The sequence below is a fragment of the Cuculus canorus genome, chromosome 3, assembly GCF_017976375.1.
Source record: "Cuculus canorus isolate bCucCan1 chromosome 3, bCucCan1.pri, whole genome shotgun sequence".
Classification (NCBI taxonomy): domain Eukaryota; kingdom Metazoa; phylum Chordata; class Aves; order Cuculiformes; family Cuculidae; genus Cuculus; species Cuculus canorus.
In genome coordinates this window covers 25500017-25519883 of record NC_071403.1, presented here as the reverse complement: position 1 = coordinate 25519883, position 19867 = coordinate 25500017, and the positions used below count along the sequence as shown (strand labels likewise).

General features: G+C 40.8%; 1 protein-coding gene across 1 annotated transcript; it reads left to right on the top strand.

Moving 5' to 3' along the window:
* The first annotated feature begins 4206 nt into the window (after nt 1-4206).
* NDUFAF4 (NADH:ubiquinone oxidoreductase complex assembly factor 4) lies at nt 4207-8187 on the top strand. The gene is made up of 3 exons (XM_054062519.1): nt 4207-4376; nt 5247-5344; nt 7493-8187. The coding sequence occupies exons 1-3, from the start codon at nt 4250-4252 to the stop codon at nt 7787-7789; spliced, it is 522 nt and encodes a 173-aa protein (XP_053918494.1). The 5' UTR covers nt 4207-4249; the 3' UTR covers nt 7790-8187.
* The last annotated feature ends 11680 nt before the right edge of the window (nt 8188-19867 follow it).

Genomic DNA, 19867 nt, shown 5'->3' with positions numbered 1-19867 from the left:
CAAACTTCTATCTCTGGTCTAATTTCACGTTAATAATTGGTAGACTGTTTGGGCTCGAGGAGAAGCAGGGAATTCAGACAGAAAAAGGTAATACCACATGCAGCCTTACGCCACAAAACGAATGAGTCTTATGTTTGTTGTTTATGGATAAAACTTCCTGAAAGAGTTGAAGTAGGATTATTATGTTGACTCTTGTTCACATACAGGTGCATTAAACTAATTTCCTATTTGCTGCCAATGTTTCTGCCTACAGAGATTAAATCAGACCTTTACTGCAGACTAGATTATGCATCATATTGAGAATCATCTTCAAAGATTTGTTTGAGAAATCCCTGTTAGGAGCAATAAGTAGAGGGATTCTATTTTTATATGCTGCTTTAGATGATGTCAGGCATACCAAGCCACAGTCAATCAGAATTTAAATGTAATTTCTTTGAAATGTACATGATCCAACAAGGATCTGGTGACCAGTCTGGGTTAGCGTGCAAGTCTGTAAATGCAAGCTTGCTGCATTCTCCATAAACTTCATCCATTTAAGGACTTGACAAAAACTCCTTTTAAATAAAACACTGCAGCCACCTAGCCTTGAAAAGATGTAAGTGTTCAGTAACACTCATCAGTCTGGAATTAAGCAAAAGCTTTCCATGTATTTGTAGATACTTCAGGAGCCCATAAAAGGTGGATCACTTGAAGCCAACAGCACAGAAACAAACTAAATTAAGTAACAGAACAATCAGAAATCACTAAAAGGCAAGAGTGATCTAAATGTCCATTTCTTGAGTTTGTCTTTACAATGTTGCAGGACAGTCATTTTTGCTTGGCTCATAATCAATTCTTGCTAATGCTATGTTCTGTGGTTCTGCCTAACACTGATGAGATAAGGAACAAATGGATCAATGCTCTCATTGTATTTACTGGGAAACCAGCAATCAGGACAGAGGACTGAATTCCCTGAATCCTAATTATATGTGAATTTGCTAGAGTATCCCTTTAGACTGCCATAAATTATGAACAAATAGCAACAAAAATATAGAGAAAAATAGTGTCGGTGGTAGAAAATGTGGACAGAAATGAACGTAAACCTATGCTACTGCTGTGTAAGAGCACTTAGAATCATAGAATCACTAGGTTGGAAAGGACCTACTTAATCATCGAGTCCAACCATAACGTTCCTCTGTTGTCGACTTCTTGGTCATTCCCAGACCGTAAATCATGTACTCAACTTCACCTGCCTCCTCTCAAAAATTCTCAAGCTGGGCACCCATTACTAATAAAAAAACTCTTACTTCACTGAGATTACCAGCCCACCTGGACTAATAGTCTGATTCCTGCTCTTCTGAGTAGTAAAGACAGCAGAGAAACCTTAGTAGCACTTCACAGAAAAACAAGTTAATGCCAGACACTCCTGTTCTTCCTTCTCTAAAGGGAATTTGCCATAGATTAACCAGACTTTTGATGCTAATTAAAAACCAAAACTAATTTTTGTTTTTTCATTCAGCTGCAGAAATAGCTGAGAATGAAAAATGAAGAACACACAGAATCAAATAGCTGGCGTGAAAAATGGAAACAAAAGATTGGTCACAAACGTACTTTTTATTTTGCAGGTGAACTTTTAGAAGTTTGTCTCTTAGAGGTGTGAAAGGATTAAAAGGAGATCTAGTGTGGCAGCCTATGGCACATACATACTATACAAGTTACATTATTTTTCTCTGATACGTTTGATGCTGTCTGCTGTTGAGAACAGGCTGCTGGTATGCATGAGCTCAGATGGACAGTCAGTGTTCTTCTCACAGACTGTTTTGTTGAAGAGCTACTTCAGAACTGATTTATTTCTTCTATTATTTTTAAATTCCCTTCAAAAATTCAGGCTCCTGGTTCAAGAAAAAACACATCTCGTTTGTAACACTGTATAGGCTGAATACAGTTTTCATGCTTTGAAGAACTACAAATTCATTTTTAATAATCACACTTGCAGATACTTTGCGGGTGGGGAACAATCAAGCTCTTGATTACTGATATTTAATATCAACATGGTCACACTGGTAAAATACCAAATTATTTTTTTAAAAAGACTTTTGATCTCCATTTTTCTGCTTGCTACCACCTAAGAAAGATTATTCAGAATAAATATCCTGTACAGATGCTGCCTTATACGCAAAAAGAACAGCCTTGTGCCATCCTCAGTGATAGGAAGTGACAGGCAGAGAATGACATCACTCTTTATTTTTAACTGACTCCCTTCTGGTGAATTTATTTTGCTGTCAGTAAATATTACAGCAGTGTTAGTCACATTCAGGCTTTACAGAGACAGAAACCCTGTTTTTGACCCCAGGAGCCATCAATTCTTAGCTTCTGAAGGGGAGACTCTTTATTTCCAACGTTGGCACAATGGCTTGCATTCACAGCCAGCTTAATAAGAATATGTCTCAGAGAAATGATAAAATACACATTTAAGGTCTACAACCCCCCAAAGGCATCTATGTGAATTTTACCATTACAGCTGTACCAGATGGGCTAACCGCTTATAAAAATAGCAGTACCACTTATCTTGTTAGTATCACCACACATGCAGTACCTCAAATAAGAGAGGATCAGTAAGTTTATTGCTAGAAAACATAAATTAAAGGTGTTTCCATACTTCTACAGACAGCAAGAGTCTTTAAAACAAAAAGTCCTTAGTATTGCTCTTTTTCCTCTCCTTTCTCTGATTTTTAGATCTTTCCAAGCATATGTTTTACATATCCATTATTTTTTGAGTTATCCTTAACATATCTCTACACCTCATTCGCAGGCACAGTTGGTCCTTTGAGTGGTCGTGCAGACCCCTCCTGGGGGTCAAAAGATGAAGGCTTGAAGTCTTACTCATTGGTAAACCTTCTCCTTTAGGGGGAGATGCAGGCCAAACTTCTAAAAAATGGTCCTTTTCTGCCAGCGCAGCCATGTCGCTTCCCTACTTTCTTATCCTATCTTACAGGATGTCTATTCCTTGCACAACTGGTCCTTCTTTAGATAAACATTTACCTTAGCTCAAAGCATGTATCACTGTAAGATATACAAGCTTAGGCAATTGCCATTTATCAGACAGATGAGGTGCTCAGGATTATGGTTTAGTAGTGGAGAGGCAGGGTTGGACTCGATGATATTAAAGGTCTTCTCCAACCAAACAATTCCGTAATTCCATGACTGCAACCCCGCTGATGCATCAGGCAGCGACAGCTGCACTGTGACCTCTCTGGGCACCCCTGCGCCCAACGGCAAGCCCAGGGCCAGCCCGCAGACCTGAGGGCATTCCCCGGCAGGATCCTCCTGGCTCCCCATGGGCTCCGGTCACCCATGTGTGTACAACAGCCATGGCAAAACCCAGCTGCCATGCACAGGCCAAGGGCGAGGAGAAAACACCTTTGGTGTGCTGTAAAATAATAATAAAAAAGGAATAGTCTCATCTGTGGTTTTCCTTGGTTTGTTATTTTTGGTAGTTTGTTTTTTACAACACTTGCAGTTCAATGGATGGTGGCTTTACAGAATTCAGAGCGGTGTTGACATCAGATGTTGAACATCTGTGGAACAACTGACAATTTTTGTAATTTTTTTTTTAAATTCTTTTTAATGCCATAAAATTAGGAAAAGCTAACAGGAAATGCTGTATTTGGGGAAGCAGATTGGCTGCTCAGTATGTGTAGTAAACAGAACTGCCTTTAAGCTCTGTTTTCCTTCCCACATTTAGGTAGAAGATGGAGGTGGCGAACATCTTCCATGTAAACAGGAGGAAAAGAGACTTACAAAACTGGGCCACTTGGGAGATCTAGATGTTAAGAAAGTTCCCAAAGGCAGGATTGCCATTGTGGAGGCTCTAATGCTTCTTAATCCTCAAATACGGACTGCTGAAAAAATAGCAGTGGAATACAGTCTGGAACTGAAGGATGTCAAAGTCTCTTCTGGAGTTCTTCATTCCTTTTGCTGTGAAGGAGTTTCCTAAAGAAACCAGAAAAGCTATAAAACCAACATAAAAGTAATTACTAAAGCCTTGCGTGATCTCACTCGTGTCTTAATTTTACTTTTGGGTTTATACAGTGTCTGCAAAGAGTTGGCAACGTGCCACAGAGCTGCTTTCTTATCGCACCGCGACTCCCCTGAGCGCTCCTCCGCTGCGTTGGGCGGTGCGCCCGCTCCGGGTGGCGGCTCGCTGTGTCCCCGCCCCTCGCCATGCGCAGGCGCCGCCGGGGCGCGCAGCCGCGGGGGCAGCGGGGCGATGGGCGGGCGGATCAGCCGCGTGTTCCGTACTTTCAATCTGGAGAGCCGGGCCCGCCGCGAGATCAGCAAGGAGAAGCCCACGCCCGCCCCGCGGCACTCGGGCGAGCGGCTCGACCCGCTGGCCGGTGCGTGCGGGGGGCGCCTCCTGCTGCTGGCGGTGGTGCTCGGTGCTGAGTGGTGCTGGTGGGGGAGCTGCGGCTGGCGGTGGGGGTGCTGCTGGGGCTGGGGGTTCTGCTGCTGGGGTGGGGGTGATGCTGAGTGATGCTGGTGGTGGGGGTGCGGCTGGGGGTGCTGCTGCCGATGATGATGATGATGAGTGATGCTGGTGCTGGGGGTGCTGCTGGTGGTACTGATACTGGTGTCGGTGCTGGATGCTGGTGGTGCCTGGAGGGGGGTGGTGGTACTGGTGCTGCGAGAGGGATGGTGATGCTGGTGGTACTGTTACCGGTGGTGGTGCTGAGTGGCGGGAGAGTGTTACTGATACTGGTGATGCTGGTGGTACTGGTAGTGTTGGTACTGCGTGCTGGTGGTGCTGGGTGAGGATGTGGTGGTGGTACTGGTGGTGCTGGGAGGGGGGGTGGTGATAGCGGTGGTGCTGGTGGTACTGGTATTGCTGGGTGCGAATGGCACTGATACCGGTGGCGGTGCTGGGTACTGGCGGTGCTGGGTGCGGGCGGTGCTGGGTGCGGGCGTGCTGAGTGCCGGGGTGCTGGTGGCGGTGCTGGTGGCACCGGCGGTGCTGGGTGCGGGGGTGCTGGTGGCGGTGGTGGGGCCGAGCCGAGCCGCGGGCGCAGCGTCCCCCGGTGACATTGAGGCGGGCGCGCGGCACGCCGGGAGCCGCGGGGCGGGGCGGCGGGAAAGGAAACCTTCCCGGGAAGGAAATGCCGGCGTTTCCCCGGTGAGTCGGGCAGAACTGACGGAAAGGAAACGGCTGGACTCAGATCCGCCTCTTCTCTTTTTTTGTTTTTCCTCCCTGCCTCTCCCCCTGCCCTTAGACCGCCCGGAGATCCAAGAAGAAATCTCCAGGAAGGACGATCGGCTCCTCTCGCTCCTCAAAGAGGTTTATGTCGAGTCCAGAGATCCCCCCGGGCGGGTGAGTGTGTCTGTAGGAGGCAGCCAGCACCGGCTGCCGGCGCTTGAAGCGGCACGCCTTCTGCGTAAAGGAAAACGTGGTGTTGATGCCTGAAAACCACCCTTTTTTATAGATAAAAGTAATGTTTTCATCACTCACGTATATCAATAGCAGTGGCTGTGTTTGCCCTTGGCTCTTGAATGTGTGACGGGTTGTGATTATACGACCTTTAAAATGCTTACACAGCCCTCATTTGTAACATGGCATTGATCTTCCTGTGGTTTTCGCTTTAGTTCCCACTTCAGCTCCCTCAAAGGCAGGAGGACAGTTGGCAGCCTATCGCACAGATGCAGGAGTTTGCCAGAGATCTTTTATAGAGTTATTAAAAGAGGAGAGACCAGGACTATGATGGGATGTGGTAGAGGACAAAAGCATTTAGAGTCTTTTAACTACTGATGTTAATGTCGTACTGTGCAGAGGCTTTTCCTTATGCAGCTGAGGAAGCGCCTTACTTTTTTATTGCTAGATTATAAAACTTTTACTAGCTAATTAACCAGCTAGAATAAAATGGTCCAATAATGCAACTGATAGAAAGCACAAACCATAACGTAACAAGGTGGAATAAAGGAGACTGAACCCCGTTCTGCGTAACAGTGGAAGAGGTATGCCTTGCTTTCCAAGTCAAAGACCACAGCCACAGGCCATGAGGAAACTGATCACCAAACAATCCAGAAGGTTACGCAGAGAAAATTCTAAGTCTCTCTTGATTTTCCACTACCATAGCACTTTCTACTCAAGATTAAAAATGTCTTAAAATGCAAGCAGGTTTCTGCAGTCTCTCCCTGAAGTTTCCAAGTAATCTCTATCAGTGATTTTTGTAAGAGAGGTTAGGATACTAATCTTGAACTGCTGAAGGTCTAATTTAAATTTTTTTAAACACCTCCGTTTGTCATCATGTCAGGATTGATTTGAGGAAAAGCCAAAAGTGGAACACATTTTAGCGCTTGATTTTTGAAGCTACTCTGAGGTTGCTGCCACATAAGACTTACTTTTTTGTGGCTACCTCCATTTGTTAGGAAGAGTGTGATTAATGTGTTAGCATTGAGGCTTGTAGGCAAAACATGAAAAGCTTCTTTCCTTTCCTGATGTTATTCTGAGTGCTTTGTGCATTGTAAGTGGAAAGGTACCAACTAATTCCTGAAGTAGCAGGTGTGCAGAGACAGATAATTTTAAGACTTGAAAAGTTGTTCATTATCTGAGCACAATTTTAGCACAAAGTGAAAGGAAGAAATGGAGTACTGGTAGCAAGATCAGACATTTTCTGTACTTTAGAAACAGACACAAAGTTATAGATGCCATAGCATCCACATTAGTTTTCTCAGGTTACAAGTTAATACAGAGTGTAGGCTAATGGATAGCTATGGACTCTGATAACTCTAAAAGTACTTTTTCTTGAACTTAAGAAAGGTTTTCATTGTTTATCTTTTGCAGTATCATTCACTTGTTAAATCTTAGTAAAAGGCAATACGGGGAAAGCAAGGCTGGGTTGGAAATGACTTGGAAATATGAAGGCACTTGGGAGAAGAGATTTCACGTCTGAGTATTGCAGTAGTCAAGGGCATTAAACTCCATATGATGCTGCAAAGTAGTTTCTTTTTGTCCAGCAAAGCTTGTTCTCTAGATGGAAAGAAAGAACATCTTTTAGCTGCAGAACTAAAATCTGAAAATGAAGGAGAGAGAGCCTATATGAAAAGGATTTCCGGTGGTTTCAGAAGAAGGATAGCAATTTGTATTGTGATTTTTGTTATTTTTGTTCCCCTGTGCCATAAATCTGTACCAAATATTAGGTTATCTACGTTTACATTTGGCTACCAAAATCTGTAGTTTGCCTTGTATGAAGGGCTGCCGAGCCTGTACAACACTCAAAGTTCAGTGGATGGTAGCTTTATGGAATTTGGAGGAGTGTTGATGTTACATGTTAAACATCTGTGGAACAACTGACAATTTTTGTGTTGTGGGTTTTTTTTTTAAAAAAAAAAAAAATTAATGCCGTGAAAATAGGAAAAAATAACAGGAAATGCTGTATTTGGGGAAACAGATTGGCTGCTCCAGTATGTGTAGTAAACAGAACTGCCTTTAAGCTCTTTTTGTTTTCCTTCCCACACTTAGGTAAAAGATGGAGGTGGTGAACATCTTGCATGTAAACAGGAGGAAAAGAGACTTACAAAACTAGGCCACTTGGGAGATCTAGACGTTAAGAAAGTTCCCAAAGGCAAAATTTCTACTGTGGAGGCTCTGACGCTTCTTAATAATCATAAACTTAATCCTCAAATATGGACTGCCGAGAAAATAGCAGTGGAATACAGTCTAGAACTGAAGGATGTCAAGTCTCTTCTGGAATTCTTCATTCCTTTTGCTGTGAAGGAGTTTCCTAAAGAAACCAGAAAAGCTATAAAACCAACATAAAAGTAATTACCAAAACCTTGTGTGATCTCACTCGTGTCTTAATTTTACTTTTGTGTATATACAGTGCTTGAAAAGAGTTGGTAACATGTCACCCAACAAGGCTGTTTTCTTATCCCAGTAAGGTGTATTCAAGCAATTCCATTCTATATTTGGTGGCTTCAGTTAAATGCAGCTATCATGGGACACAGTTTGTAAATCAGACTGTAAGTACTAAATTCAGCATGTCGCACAATTCTGATTATCACATTCATATGTTACGGGTTCAGTTAAAATATGCAAGTTCTAGTCAGAACTTTACCTTAACAGGTTGCCTTTCTTAGGAGAGACATCCTGGCCTTCAGCGAAGTCAGTGCTCGGTGTATTAACTCTATTGTTTCATGTTAGACTGTTCTTTCAATGTCAAGGTGCATTTCTTTTGTGTAAGAACAGAATATTATATATATAAAACAGTATTTGTGTTCTGTGAAAAGGTTTAACCACAAGATCACTTGGTAAATTCAGCCGTGTCAAAATAAAAAGAACATGAATATCAAGAAGGCTGCTTTCTGATGCTGGAACAATAATGGATGATGTGCAGTTCCTTTTTCTCTCTTCTCATTCAGCTTAAATATCTGTACCTCCCTAGGGTACCATCAAGGAATTTGTAAAGAGTGATGATCTTCTAGCAGCAGTCTCTGGCTCCTACTGTAGGAGAAATAATGGCTCATATAATTAATAGGTAGCTCTCAAATGCAACTGGATCTACTAATTGGACCCTCTAGGAGGTCTTCTGTCAATGTCTGTCCTGTTACAGTAGCCATTTTTTCCCCAGGAAGGCCTATATCAGGTCATGTTCATTGACAGTAAGGTGTCCACCTGCTACCACACTGAAAATGAACAGCATCCTTTCCAATTGTCAGTAAAGAGTGTGACAGACTCTGGGGAGGTAACTGGATTGTACATTCCTGATGCTGTGACTGTTCAGATCTGTGTGGGGAAGGAAGACATTTGCACTGTCGACTAATAAGATAGTGAAAACTGGTCCATGTTTTCCAGATAAGCTGTGGGTGTGTGCATAATCAGAATTGATATTTTAAATTGTGTTATGGTCGACTTTATTTAAAAAAAAATGACAAAAAAACCCCAAACCGCAATTAAAAAAAATGTTAATTCAGTGTGGTACTAACATTCCTAGTGCCCATCACCAAAGAAGCTGAATTTGTTAAACAGCTGTAAGTCAGTACCAGGCCTACAGTGTAACTTCTGTTTTAAGAACTTTTCTTATGGGTCTTAGATAGCAGACTCTGGTAAATACCTTACCAAGAAGATCATCAGCTTTACCGTTTCATAGCAAGATTCTTTAAGCTTTCGTCTCTCAGATGGAACAAGGTAGTTAACACTTCAGTTTGCTGCAATGTATTCAAGGTTCTGCTTGTTTAATTTCTGATGCACATGATGATGTACCTTAGTGGAAGATGACACCTAAGTGCATTGTATAAATGTTTGGAATCATTAGTCTTTGGATGTTTAGATTGTGGATAGGCTTGTCATTCTTCCTGGAATGGAATGGGGATGGAGCTGCACTGTGAAACTAGCATGCCTGAGTTATGTACTGCATTAAGATTGTTTGTTTTCCACAAAATACTGTTTTATAGAATGTTATAACAGAAGTATTGTTTGAGTACTGTTCATCCTAATGTAATACTTAAGGTAATATTCAGCAAAAGCCATGGAATGCATTTGGTACCCGTAATGTTAATGGAGATGCTGTGATTCTTAAAAAAGGAAACAAATTAGGTATTAAGAGTTGATTAAAACTCACTTTATAATTGGCACCAGACAACAGCTTAACCATGTCCCTTGACTAACTTGTGATGTATTTTGGCTCCTTTTGTGAACTGCCTTCTGATGTGTCTACACCATGAGAGTACCTTGTTTCATGCAGAAAGTCTCTAGAGGCACTGTGGTGTACTACTGCTTTGCTTATGCTCTTCAACATGCACATGCTATGTGATTTTTGGTGCTCATCAACATGTTCAACATTCAGGCCATGCTTTCAAGACAAAATCCTTGCTGTGAATGTGATTATTGCAAAGCTATCCCTGGTTTCTCTGGAGCCAGGATCTTGTCCTTAGAACATACTGTTCACAGTGGGGAAGCAGACAGGTCCCATAGCACAGAGGTGGGCCAGGAATCTATGTCCCTGCAAGCAGATGAAATCCTGGCAGTGCAGAAAGCTCCTCTGTAACAAAGAACTTGGCACAGTGTTGACTTCAGGAAAATCAGACACAAGGCAGTTCACTGTTGGCACAGAGGTTCTTCTGCTGGTTACCCGCCCCACATGCTCTCAAACTGGTATTATGAAGGCATTGCTGATGGCATGGGATCATGTAAAATCTGTACCCTTATCTATCCAAACTAACTAGTCTGATTGTTTACCTTTCACTGTCTCTGAGTGTTTCACTTGACCAAGGTTCACAAGAGGATCCAGGAGTATGGGTCTTCCCTCTTTGGTCAGGTGGGAAAGCCTGTCCCTGATGAAGCACTCTCAACACTACCATCTTGTCCTCTGTAGAGTGACAGCCACAGCTAGCACAAGGTCCTTGGCAGGTGTGTTCAAGTGAGTACGTGTTTGAAGATGACACTGCCTTTACAGCTGATGTCTGAGACAAGATTACTCTCACTGTTACATCCTTTCTAGACTTGTTTTAGCTCAGATTTTTGTGGCCACTACGTAGAATTATTACATTTAGTAGGGAATAACCTGTTTTACTCAAACTGCTTTGCTCTTGCTGAATTAATGTAGAATGTGTAGCAAGTACAAGCTTTGTTAGTCTGAAAGGGAATTGTTTAATTTCTAGTGTAAATGACACATGGTTATCTAACTTCTTTATACATGGCATTATACCATTTTTCCAAATGTCGCTGAATAAAGCCAGGGCCACCTTGGGCACTGAGTCTGTGAGTACACAGCGCAGGCTCAGCCTCATCTGGAAATGAGGCTTACATTACTGGTAAGGCATAAAATTGAATTTCCTCAAGGGAGTTCCAGCAGGTATTCTGGAAGTCCTGGCTTGAATTTTTCCAAAAAAACATGTCTTTAGTGGGCGTCTAGTCGCTCACTTACCCATGTTTTCTGGCATAGAGTCCCATCCCTGTAGCCTTGTTCTATTGTGGAGTCTGTTCTCAGCCTTCTCCAGCCACTCCTCTGCTAGGAAAACTTTACGTAGCTGCAGTCTTTGCTCTTTACGGGGTCACATGTAAATGCTGGTTGTATTCTGCCCTTTCAGTAACAACAACCTGTTTTATTTCTGCAGAGTTCTCTTGCCTTCTAGGGGTAGCACATCTGCTGAGGTAAAGATGAGAGGACTGAGCACGTTTTGTTCTGTAGAACTTATGAATAGGAGAAATTTTCAAAAGGGATGTAGCTTTTCACACATCTTCAAAAGCTGCTCTTTTGGGATGTGTGAAACTAAGTAATCTGCTGTCTCACTATGTATTAATCGTAGCTAGGTTCTTGCAGTCTGATGCCGAGACAGCTAGATCAGAGCTCTAAGGCAGGGAAGAGGTTTGACTTTGCTTTCTGTGCAGGTTAGTCAGAGGGAACTTCAGTATAAAAAGTGATCTTTCTTTAGGCTCCCCATATGGGGAAATTGTCTTTCAAGCTACCTCTTTTTACTCGAGTAGAGAAAATGATGTTTATATACGAGAGGAGTGTACTAAACTTAAAAAATGGAATATCTTATTTCTGTATCGAAAAATAGAGTCAAACCTCATGCAGTCATAAAACAGAATCAAAATGCAAAATTTTAAAAAGGTGGCTGTCTCACCTTGTTTCATGTAAGTATTGTGCTTTCATGTTTGAGATTGCATGAAGCTTCACATTTCACAACTCTGTTGTGGAGTCCCTTTCTAAAAAGGACTTTTCTGTTCTTAATCACATGGTGCCAGCGTCAAACTGACAGCTGGGGAGTATTGACCAGTCAGGTGTGCTTCAGCTGCAAACAGATTGTGGCACTTGAGACTGTGGAAGCTCTATGCTGACTGACATGCTATTAACAATCAAAACACTGTGTTAGTGTCTGTCGTTATTAAATATATTTCCAGCAATCTACAAGTGTAATGAATTCTGTTACCTTTCATGATAACAACATGGCTGTGTTGTTATCAGAGTGAAGTGTTTTCTGCTAAAAAAGCCCAAGAAACATGGATTCATTTCTTTTAGAAATATAATGTAAGTTTTCTTATGAAACACACAGATTTACACAAGTCAGCAGCAGTGGTAGGTAACAGAAGCATATCTTTAGTATGCTGGGGGAGCATGTTGTGGGAGCTCCAGTGCCTCTGTGGAGTGGAGTCAGGTTTGATGTGCCTGCTGCCAAAAAGAGAATCAAAAAATCAAATCTGCCAAGGTGGTTCTTCTATGACAGCTGTGCAAGATCCCCTTTGGGTGTGGATTAGTTCCCTTGCTGGAGCTCTAAGTGAGATGTTTTTGCCTTCCGATGGAAGTAGTATTACCTAGGAGAGAAGCAACTGGGGACACAATAGACCCCATAACCTATAAGGACTCCTTGCGTGGGAATGGAAGATGGATGGTATCTTGTAGGACTGAGGCTCTCAGGCCACTACTTTTTAGAAAGTTGAAGGAGGTGATGGGGTAGCTGGAGGAATCCCTGTCTTTGAAATAGTTGCGCAGTGGCAGCCTCACAGCTGGGTCCACTGAGGGAATAAGGGATCCTGCTGCTGATGAGCTGCAAATGGTGCTGGTGAAAGCTAGGCTCACTCCTGTCAAGGGTTGCTGTAACGGGAAGCATGAAAGGAAGTCACAGCTGGGAGCTCTGTTTATGTGGGAGAGGTTAGGGCTCTGGAGAAAGGACAGTTAGTGCTGGCAGTTTGGGTACAGCTGGGAGTACAGAGCTGGTTGTAATTGCCTGTGTTGGCAGAAGGAAAAAGAAGTAGAGGTGTGGTCTTCGGAGCATTTTCTCTAAACTTAAGTATGCCCTGTTATTAATTGCACGTGGCTTTGTTCCCAAGAAAATCAACATGGTGCAGTTTATGATTCAAGCAGTTTTGACTACTCAAGCGGTGTGTTGGGTATGAAGTAGGGGCTGAGTGCTCTAATCCTGGATGGATAGAACCGTGTTCTAGAGCTGAGCTGCTCTACAGATAGGTCTGTTGGCAGTCACACATTGCATGTGTGTAGCGCTTGCCTACCTTCTGTCTCCATCTCTTATGTCTGCAGCACAGCACTGTAGCCTAAAGGATGCCATAGCCTTGGTGGTTAGGTCTCTCGTTTTAAAGCAGGGATATGGGTTTGTGTCCCCTTAAGTTGAAACAGAAATTGAATGTTAGGTAGGAGTCTAGCTTAGCTATCTCCATGCCCTCAAAAGCTGGAAACTATGCATCTTATTTTAGTTTCATAATTACTCCCATTCAATGCAATGGAAATTCAGCTGCTCCAGCATCATGAATTTCCTCTGTGAGCACCAAGCATAGCAGAACTTGAGTCCTTGTTGGTGGGGCTGAAGTGGGGAAGTGGCTGGGGCTGCAGCATGGTGGGTACAGGAAGGGCTCACTGTTGATCGGAGGGAATGCTTGCTGGTTCCTTACTGCTCTTACCCCTGTTATTAGTGCTACAGCCCATCTCCTCTGTTTTTGCTAGCCTGGGTGATTGGCAGATCACTTTATGAAGTGCTTTAATTCACTAATGTGGCAGAGAACAAATCAAAACAGATATATTTAAAACTGAGAAAGAGCAATAGTCTTTACTCGTGTCAGTACCAGTGGCTCTTCTGTGGTTGGAACCAGCATATATTCAGCTTACTTCTATTACCAGTCATGTCCACTTAGGGAAAAATTATTAAAATTTGGTATGGCTTTTGCACACAATTTAGGGGTAAGAAGCTGAACATGCAGAGGTACCAAAGTGCCTCTGTGAATTTTTGAAATACATTGTCCCCAAGTTACTTTATTTGAGATGGGAAAAGTGTATTCTAAAACCTACTTTTTCTATTCTAATAAAGTATTTTGGCATAGTGGTATGAGTTGACGTTTATTTCTAAGAACAGTTCAAACTAAATGCAAAATATTTTGTTCAGATACCAAATATACTCCTTGTTTTGCCAAATAATGGGAAGTTTTTAGCCTTTGTCAATCTCAGAGTTAGTCCCACCTTAGTTACCACCATTACCATCCTTACCTATATCCAGTCTGTTCACCCTCCTCACTACTTTGTTGCTAAGTATCATCTGTTGAGTTTCTAGTCCTGTTTCACATACAGGCAATTAACTGTTGATGATGAGAGAGGCTGATTTACTCTGTACCTAAAGCTACATTGAAACTGGAATAAATCAGAAGTAAGTGCATTCAATAGCAGTGAATCAAAGCAAAGCAGGCTACTAAAGACATCTTTAGGAAGAAATAGTACCACTCTATTGGCTTTGCTTCTCCACAGAGGAAGAAAGTGGGAATAAATTTCATGTTGTGTTCTGCCTTTCTCAATTAGCTGTCACCAGTTAAAGATTTCCTGTATGGGAATGAATTCACAATTGTCATCACTTAACAAAGATAAATTCTATTGGCTCAGTTCTGCACATGAAATACTTCAGTATTAAACTTTTTTTTAATATTGCAAAGTTCTCATTAATGTAGGAATTTGAGAAATGGAGCAGTTTTTCTTGTGACTCTTAATAGGTTGACATTTAATCATGGTTTTTTAGCCATTTTGTAAGAAAGAAATGTACTATATTGTACATTTGGAATAAAAATTATTTTATTTTATCGTGGGCATATAGCTATGATTAAAAGATGAGAAGATAATACTAAAAGCAAGTCTGTTCTGTCCACAAATAACATAAATAACATAGTATCTATTTGTGAAATATAGGCTGCACGATGTAAATAATTCTCTAGTCTTCAGGAAGTAGTGAAACTGTGATGTTTTGGAGACACCCTAAGGAAAAAATATAGTTTTACTGTCAGAGCACTATAGAAAAGCCTTGTTGGGTTTTTATACTCAAAATTTTGTGTTTTATGTAATTCTGCTGCTGTGAAACTTGTTACAGGGTTCACCCCTTGCTACAGCATCATATTCTAGCATATAACATTTAATTTTGCCAAGAATCTGTAATCAGTTCTCAGCCAAGAACAAAAGTTTGAACTGAGTGTGAACCCCTTGAGTTTGCTGCAAGCTAAACTAATATTTCTAAGAAATATGAACTGCTCCATCTTAGCTGCTAGATACTTCTGAAAATGAAAGAGGAAAATCTAAATGCAGTCAAAATGCAGCATATATTAATATAAATTACATAAGGCCCTTGCTGTGCTACTGTTCCTTTCTATCTTGAATTTAACTCAGACCTATGTGACAATCTCTCTTATTTATCTTTTTTTAGCAATACAAAAGGCCTTTGCTAAAATAATCCTTTGTCCTTGATGAAGAGATAGCACCCCCTTTGCCTTCTGCTGCAGAGATCATCTCAGCTTCCCAAATGAGGGAGGAAAACAACAGACAAATAGATTCAAATGTCAGGGTAAGGAATGTCTCATAAAGGATCTTCAAATGCTCCATCCTTTCTACACCAGCCACTAGACACAGATACGTTGCACTTGTGCAGTCTTGATCAAAGGTTTGTTTCAAGTGGAAGATGACTCTGAACTAACTTCACAGGCTGCTGGTTTCAAGTTATTTCCATGATAAGGAAAAGTGATAACTTAAGAGATAAAAATCCAGTGTGCATTCCAATTGATCAAACTGTTTCTATGGTTGCAGAGCGGTGTCTAAAGATTCAGCTGAAAAAATGTGGCTTCAAGATGAGAAAACATCTTATCATCTGTTGCATCCCTTCACTAGATACACAGACAAAAATGGAGTTCCAGGCTGTGATGGGAGATATAGGCAGATGGTATTGTTGCTGAGTCCTTGCAAATAATCCCTCTCTCCAAATAAAACCTTTTTTCCTGAAAAACCTGCCAAATCTGTATATGTTGCAGGTGTCCTGTTTTCTTATATTGTTAGTTAGCAAAGCTTTTAAGTGTCCTCAGAGATTTATTAGCGTGTCATGAGATTTATGTAGCTGAGGGCTCAGGGGACCCAATTACATCATTTGGAAAGGTGACTTACTAGTATGCACCTAAATGTAAACTATGAAAACAAGAATAATATTTGTTTTGTCTGTGTTCTGCAAGGACACTTCAATTCACAGCTTTTAGAGAAGTTATCACACAAAGTATTATTTAATTTACTGCTATGTTTTTGTCTGGTTTACCATAAACAATAAGATTGTGTCATTTTTTTTTCTGAGGTGTGCTAGCAGCAGACTAGGAATAAAAAAATTATAATTATAATATGAGAAATTAATATTGACTCTTCCTAGGCATGCTTTTTTACATGTGTATTTTCTGCTACAGTAATATTTCTATTTATACTTTTTAATTTTACTATAAAATTGCAGACCATTAGCAGCATCTATAATTTCTGTAATACTTTCAGAGCTTGTCCTTAGTCCATTAAGGTTATACAAAGTGACTGCACTGGAATAATGAGCACTGGAATCTTACTGACCTGCAGGAGCTGGTTGACAGTTTAACAGGGGCTTGGCAACCTCCATGGGAAGTCAAGTGTAGTTAGTCATCGAGGCATTTGAGAGCTGATGGTTATAGGGATAAAGAATTATCTTAGTGGAAGTAGAAGAACTGAGCATTTCATCTGGGAAGGAGGTAGACCACTTGCTACAGCAAAACATTAGGCACCATGAATTCATAGAATCTCAGAATAATTTAGATTGTAAACGGATAATCTTAGCATATTGTGCAGTCGAACTTTGAATACTTCCAAGGCTGGAGATTCCACAACTTGGGCAACCCATTCCAATGCTTAACTATCTTCATGGGAAAAGTAATTTCTTTCTTTATGAGTAGGAAAAATTTCCCGCTGCAACATGTGACTGTTACCTGTTGTTCTGCTGCATGCCTCTGTGAAGAGTCACTCCATATTGCTTACACCTGGCCAAATGTCTCTTAACGTCACAAGGATATTAAAAATTATGGAGAGAGAAACTTGATTCCATCCATCTAAGCTTTATGCATTTGCTTGGAATGTCACCTTTCCGAGTCTTGTTCCTACTGGGAGCTAACTATGCCACCTCATCTCATAAGACATGAGAGAGAAAAGGTACTAAAATATATGTTAAAAGACAATTGAATTGTTTAACAAAGTACAAATATACAATTCAAGCATTATTCCTGCAAGAGTAACACCATCATTCTTCCTGCCAGCTTATGTGTTTTCTCGATGCAGAACGCAGGACTCTGGGTGGGAGAACGGTGAAACAAGTGCAAAAATCCAAGCAAAACTTATCCCTGTTTTTTCCTCAGTGGTTTACCAGTAGAAATAATATTGCCTTATGTTATTTAATGAACAGTAATGTAGAAAAATTCTATGTGAGTTCACAACTGCTCCTCTTCCCTTAGCAATTCCTCTGTAGTAACATTTTCTGCTAATAAGGCTACAGGATCCACATTACAGTCAGAGCACTTTAAAAAAAGGAATTGTTTCCATTGTTTCCGCTTTAAAGATCTGTAGCTGTTACTCATTTTCTAAGGCCCCAAACTTTATGAAATAGTTGGAAACAAGTCCATAGGTACATAGGCACAACTGAGTTAACCTTTTATTTCCAAGTCTCCTACATTTTCACAGAGATACCACACAAAAATAATGCACAGTTTCTTAATGCCTCAAGTCTACATCAGAAGTATGAAGAAATATAGATGCAGTTACCAACACCTTTAATTTTTTGATCATTGTCTTAGCAACATACATCAAATTGTTGTCATTATATCACTTAAATCACTCCAGGAGGACTCTCTGATGGTTCTATGTCATGTAGATGTTTGTCTAAGTGTTCATCTTAAGTTCAAGTCAGTGATAAAAGAGAGCTAAAATACTCTGACCTGCTGCAAGAGGACTGTGGAAGAACCAGTGAATTGAAGCCTGTGCCAGTGCAGGGGGCACTGTTATCCTCATCAAGGGAATGGAACAAGAAGATCCTTAAGTCTTGATCCTGCAGCTTAGATATATGAATATTTATTTAGATAAATGGTCGGGTTTCCACCAAGAGAAATGATGCATGTGATCAAAACTATGCACAATTAGATCTTAAGCTTATCTCTGAGGCTTCTGTAAATTTCTCAGAAATACGGCTAGTTCAGTTAAGATTCTGTTGTTCACTTTATTTTGTATGAGGGACGCAAAACATTGAAATGTACTCTTATATGAAAGTGTGAAGTGGCACCCTGTGAAGATTTCCGAGTAGTAAAAGTATAATTCTCTAATCATGTGGTATTGATCTGACCATGTGAGAACACTCTTTAAGTGTAGATGATCTTAATAAAGTCTATTAGTCCAGTGCCCCAGAGGCTTACTTTTAACACAGTGATATAGTATTATGCTACATTAGACTACAACCTCAGTCAGTAGATGCCAGTGAACTTTAAAAAGAGAAAAAGATACGTTGCTTACAGACAAATATGATTTATTTCCGAGAAAGACGTGCACACACAAGTGATATTATCATTTTACTAGTAGTGTTATAGCTTAGATTTTGGGAGCAATCTAAGCTTGCTCGGGGTGATAAGCTACATTTGGAAAGACATGATCTTCCTGTTCTTTTTACAATCTCCCAAAAGATATTGTAAAATCTCTGGATCATCAACCTTTGCTGTGTCAGATGCTGGTTCTGTAGTGTGAGTCAGTTGAATCCCAGGTAAGTACAACAACATTTCACCTGCCTGTACTGAGGAATGCATTTGCATGTGAGATGAAATTCAGCCTGCTTAATATGTATATCAGTAACTAGAAAGCAGTAATACTTTATCTATTTTCACTCTTATTATAAATAAATAAGATCCTTGTCCAGATTTGCCACATAGAGTAGATATAAAATATTTTTATAATATTCTTTAGTGTTTAGAAAATATTTAATCATCATTGTAGAGTATAATTTGCATTATTTCCATTTTTCATGCCAACATGATTTGTATGGCAGCCAATATATGCTAATTAGAGAATTTCCCTAATTTATTTTTGTCTATGTGTTGCCCTAACATGACTTAAAATGTACAGTTTAATGTATTAAATGTATTGAAATTGCTTCTACTTCCCACTGTATATCAGGGAGTAATTTGCTATTTAACAGCAAGCGTTTACAAGAATGTTTAAATGCACAGATTCTAATTAAAATGAATATCCAACATGTTGGCCAAGGATGAGTCATGCTTCACAAAACATCTCTACAGGGAAGGAGATTTGAATTGTGTATTCTTCTAAAGCAATGGTCAACAAGAATAAATCATTTTCTTTCATGTGAAATATATTTTGTGCTGCTTATTGTATGCCTAAAGGATTGATTAGTGAACATGAAAGTATGAAGACTGGGCATACGTACTGCATGGGACAAGGATGGCAGCTGCAGTTGAGGGCTGGAGGGAGGAAAACTTAGTTGATTAGATTTTGTTGCTAAGCACAAGCCTACTCTATGTGCATTTTTATCACTCAGGAACAAGGTACCAGCATATGCCATCCTAGTTACCATGGTTTCCATTCAGCCACAGTGCCCTCTCAGAAAAGAAACAACTTTAGTTTTATATTTATTACATATATTCCTTAGGTATCTTAACAGCAACTTAAATTATCTATGGCTAGATCAGCATGATTTTATTCTTGAACACAGTATATATTTTCCCAGACCTAAAAGCATCTTGTCTCACCCCAGAGAGGTTTGAAAATAAACAACCTCACAGAGATGCCTTTTGTCAAAGAGCGCTGAACCTTTCGAACATCATAGGTTATGACGCACCCTGACAGTAAATGGATTGTACAATCCCAACGCAGCACCAGACAGTACCATCACATCACTACCAAGTGGTGACAGACTGGGGCCCGGAGGAGGCTGCCAGCAACCTTCAGCATTCTGCCCCACTTGCCAGGAGGGCATGGTCTGCTGCTGTGATTGCTGAGGTGAAGAAAAAAGAAAGATCCACTGTGTGAGGGCAATCCCCTCTCAAAAGGAGTCATTGCTTATATTCTCATAAGAAAATAGT

Bases quoted from the DNA above. Each gene is read 5' to 3' on its own strand.
- NDUFAF4 (XM_054062519.1), top strand. From the start codon at position 4,250: ATGGGCGGGCGGATCAGCCGCGTGTTCCGTACTTTCAATCTGGAGAGC. The intron at 4,377-5,246 runs GTGCGTGCGGGG...CCCTGCCCTTAG, and splicing joins GCGGCTCGACCCGCTGGCCG to ACCGCCCGGAGATCCAAGAA. The intron at 5,345-7,492 runs GTGAGTGTGTCT...TCCCACACTTAG, and splicing joins CCAGAGATCCCCCCGGGCGG to GTAAAAGATGGAGGTGGTGA.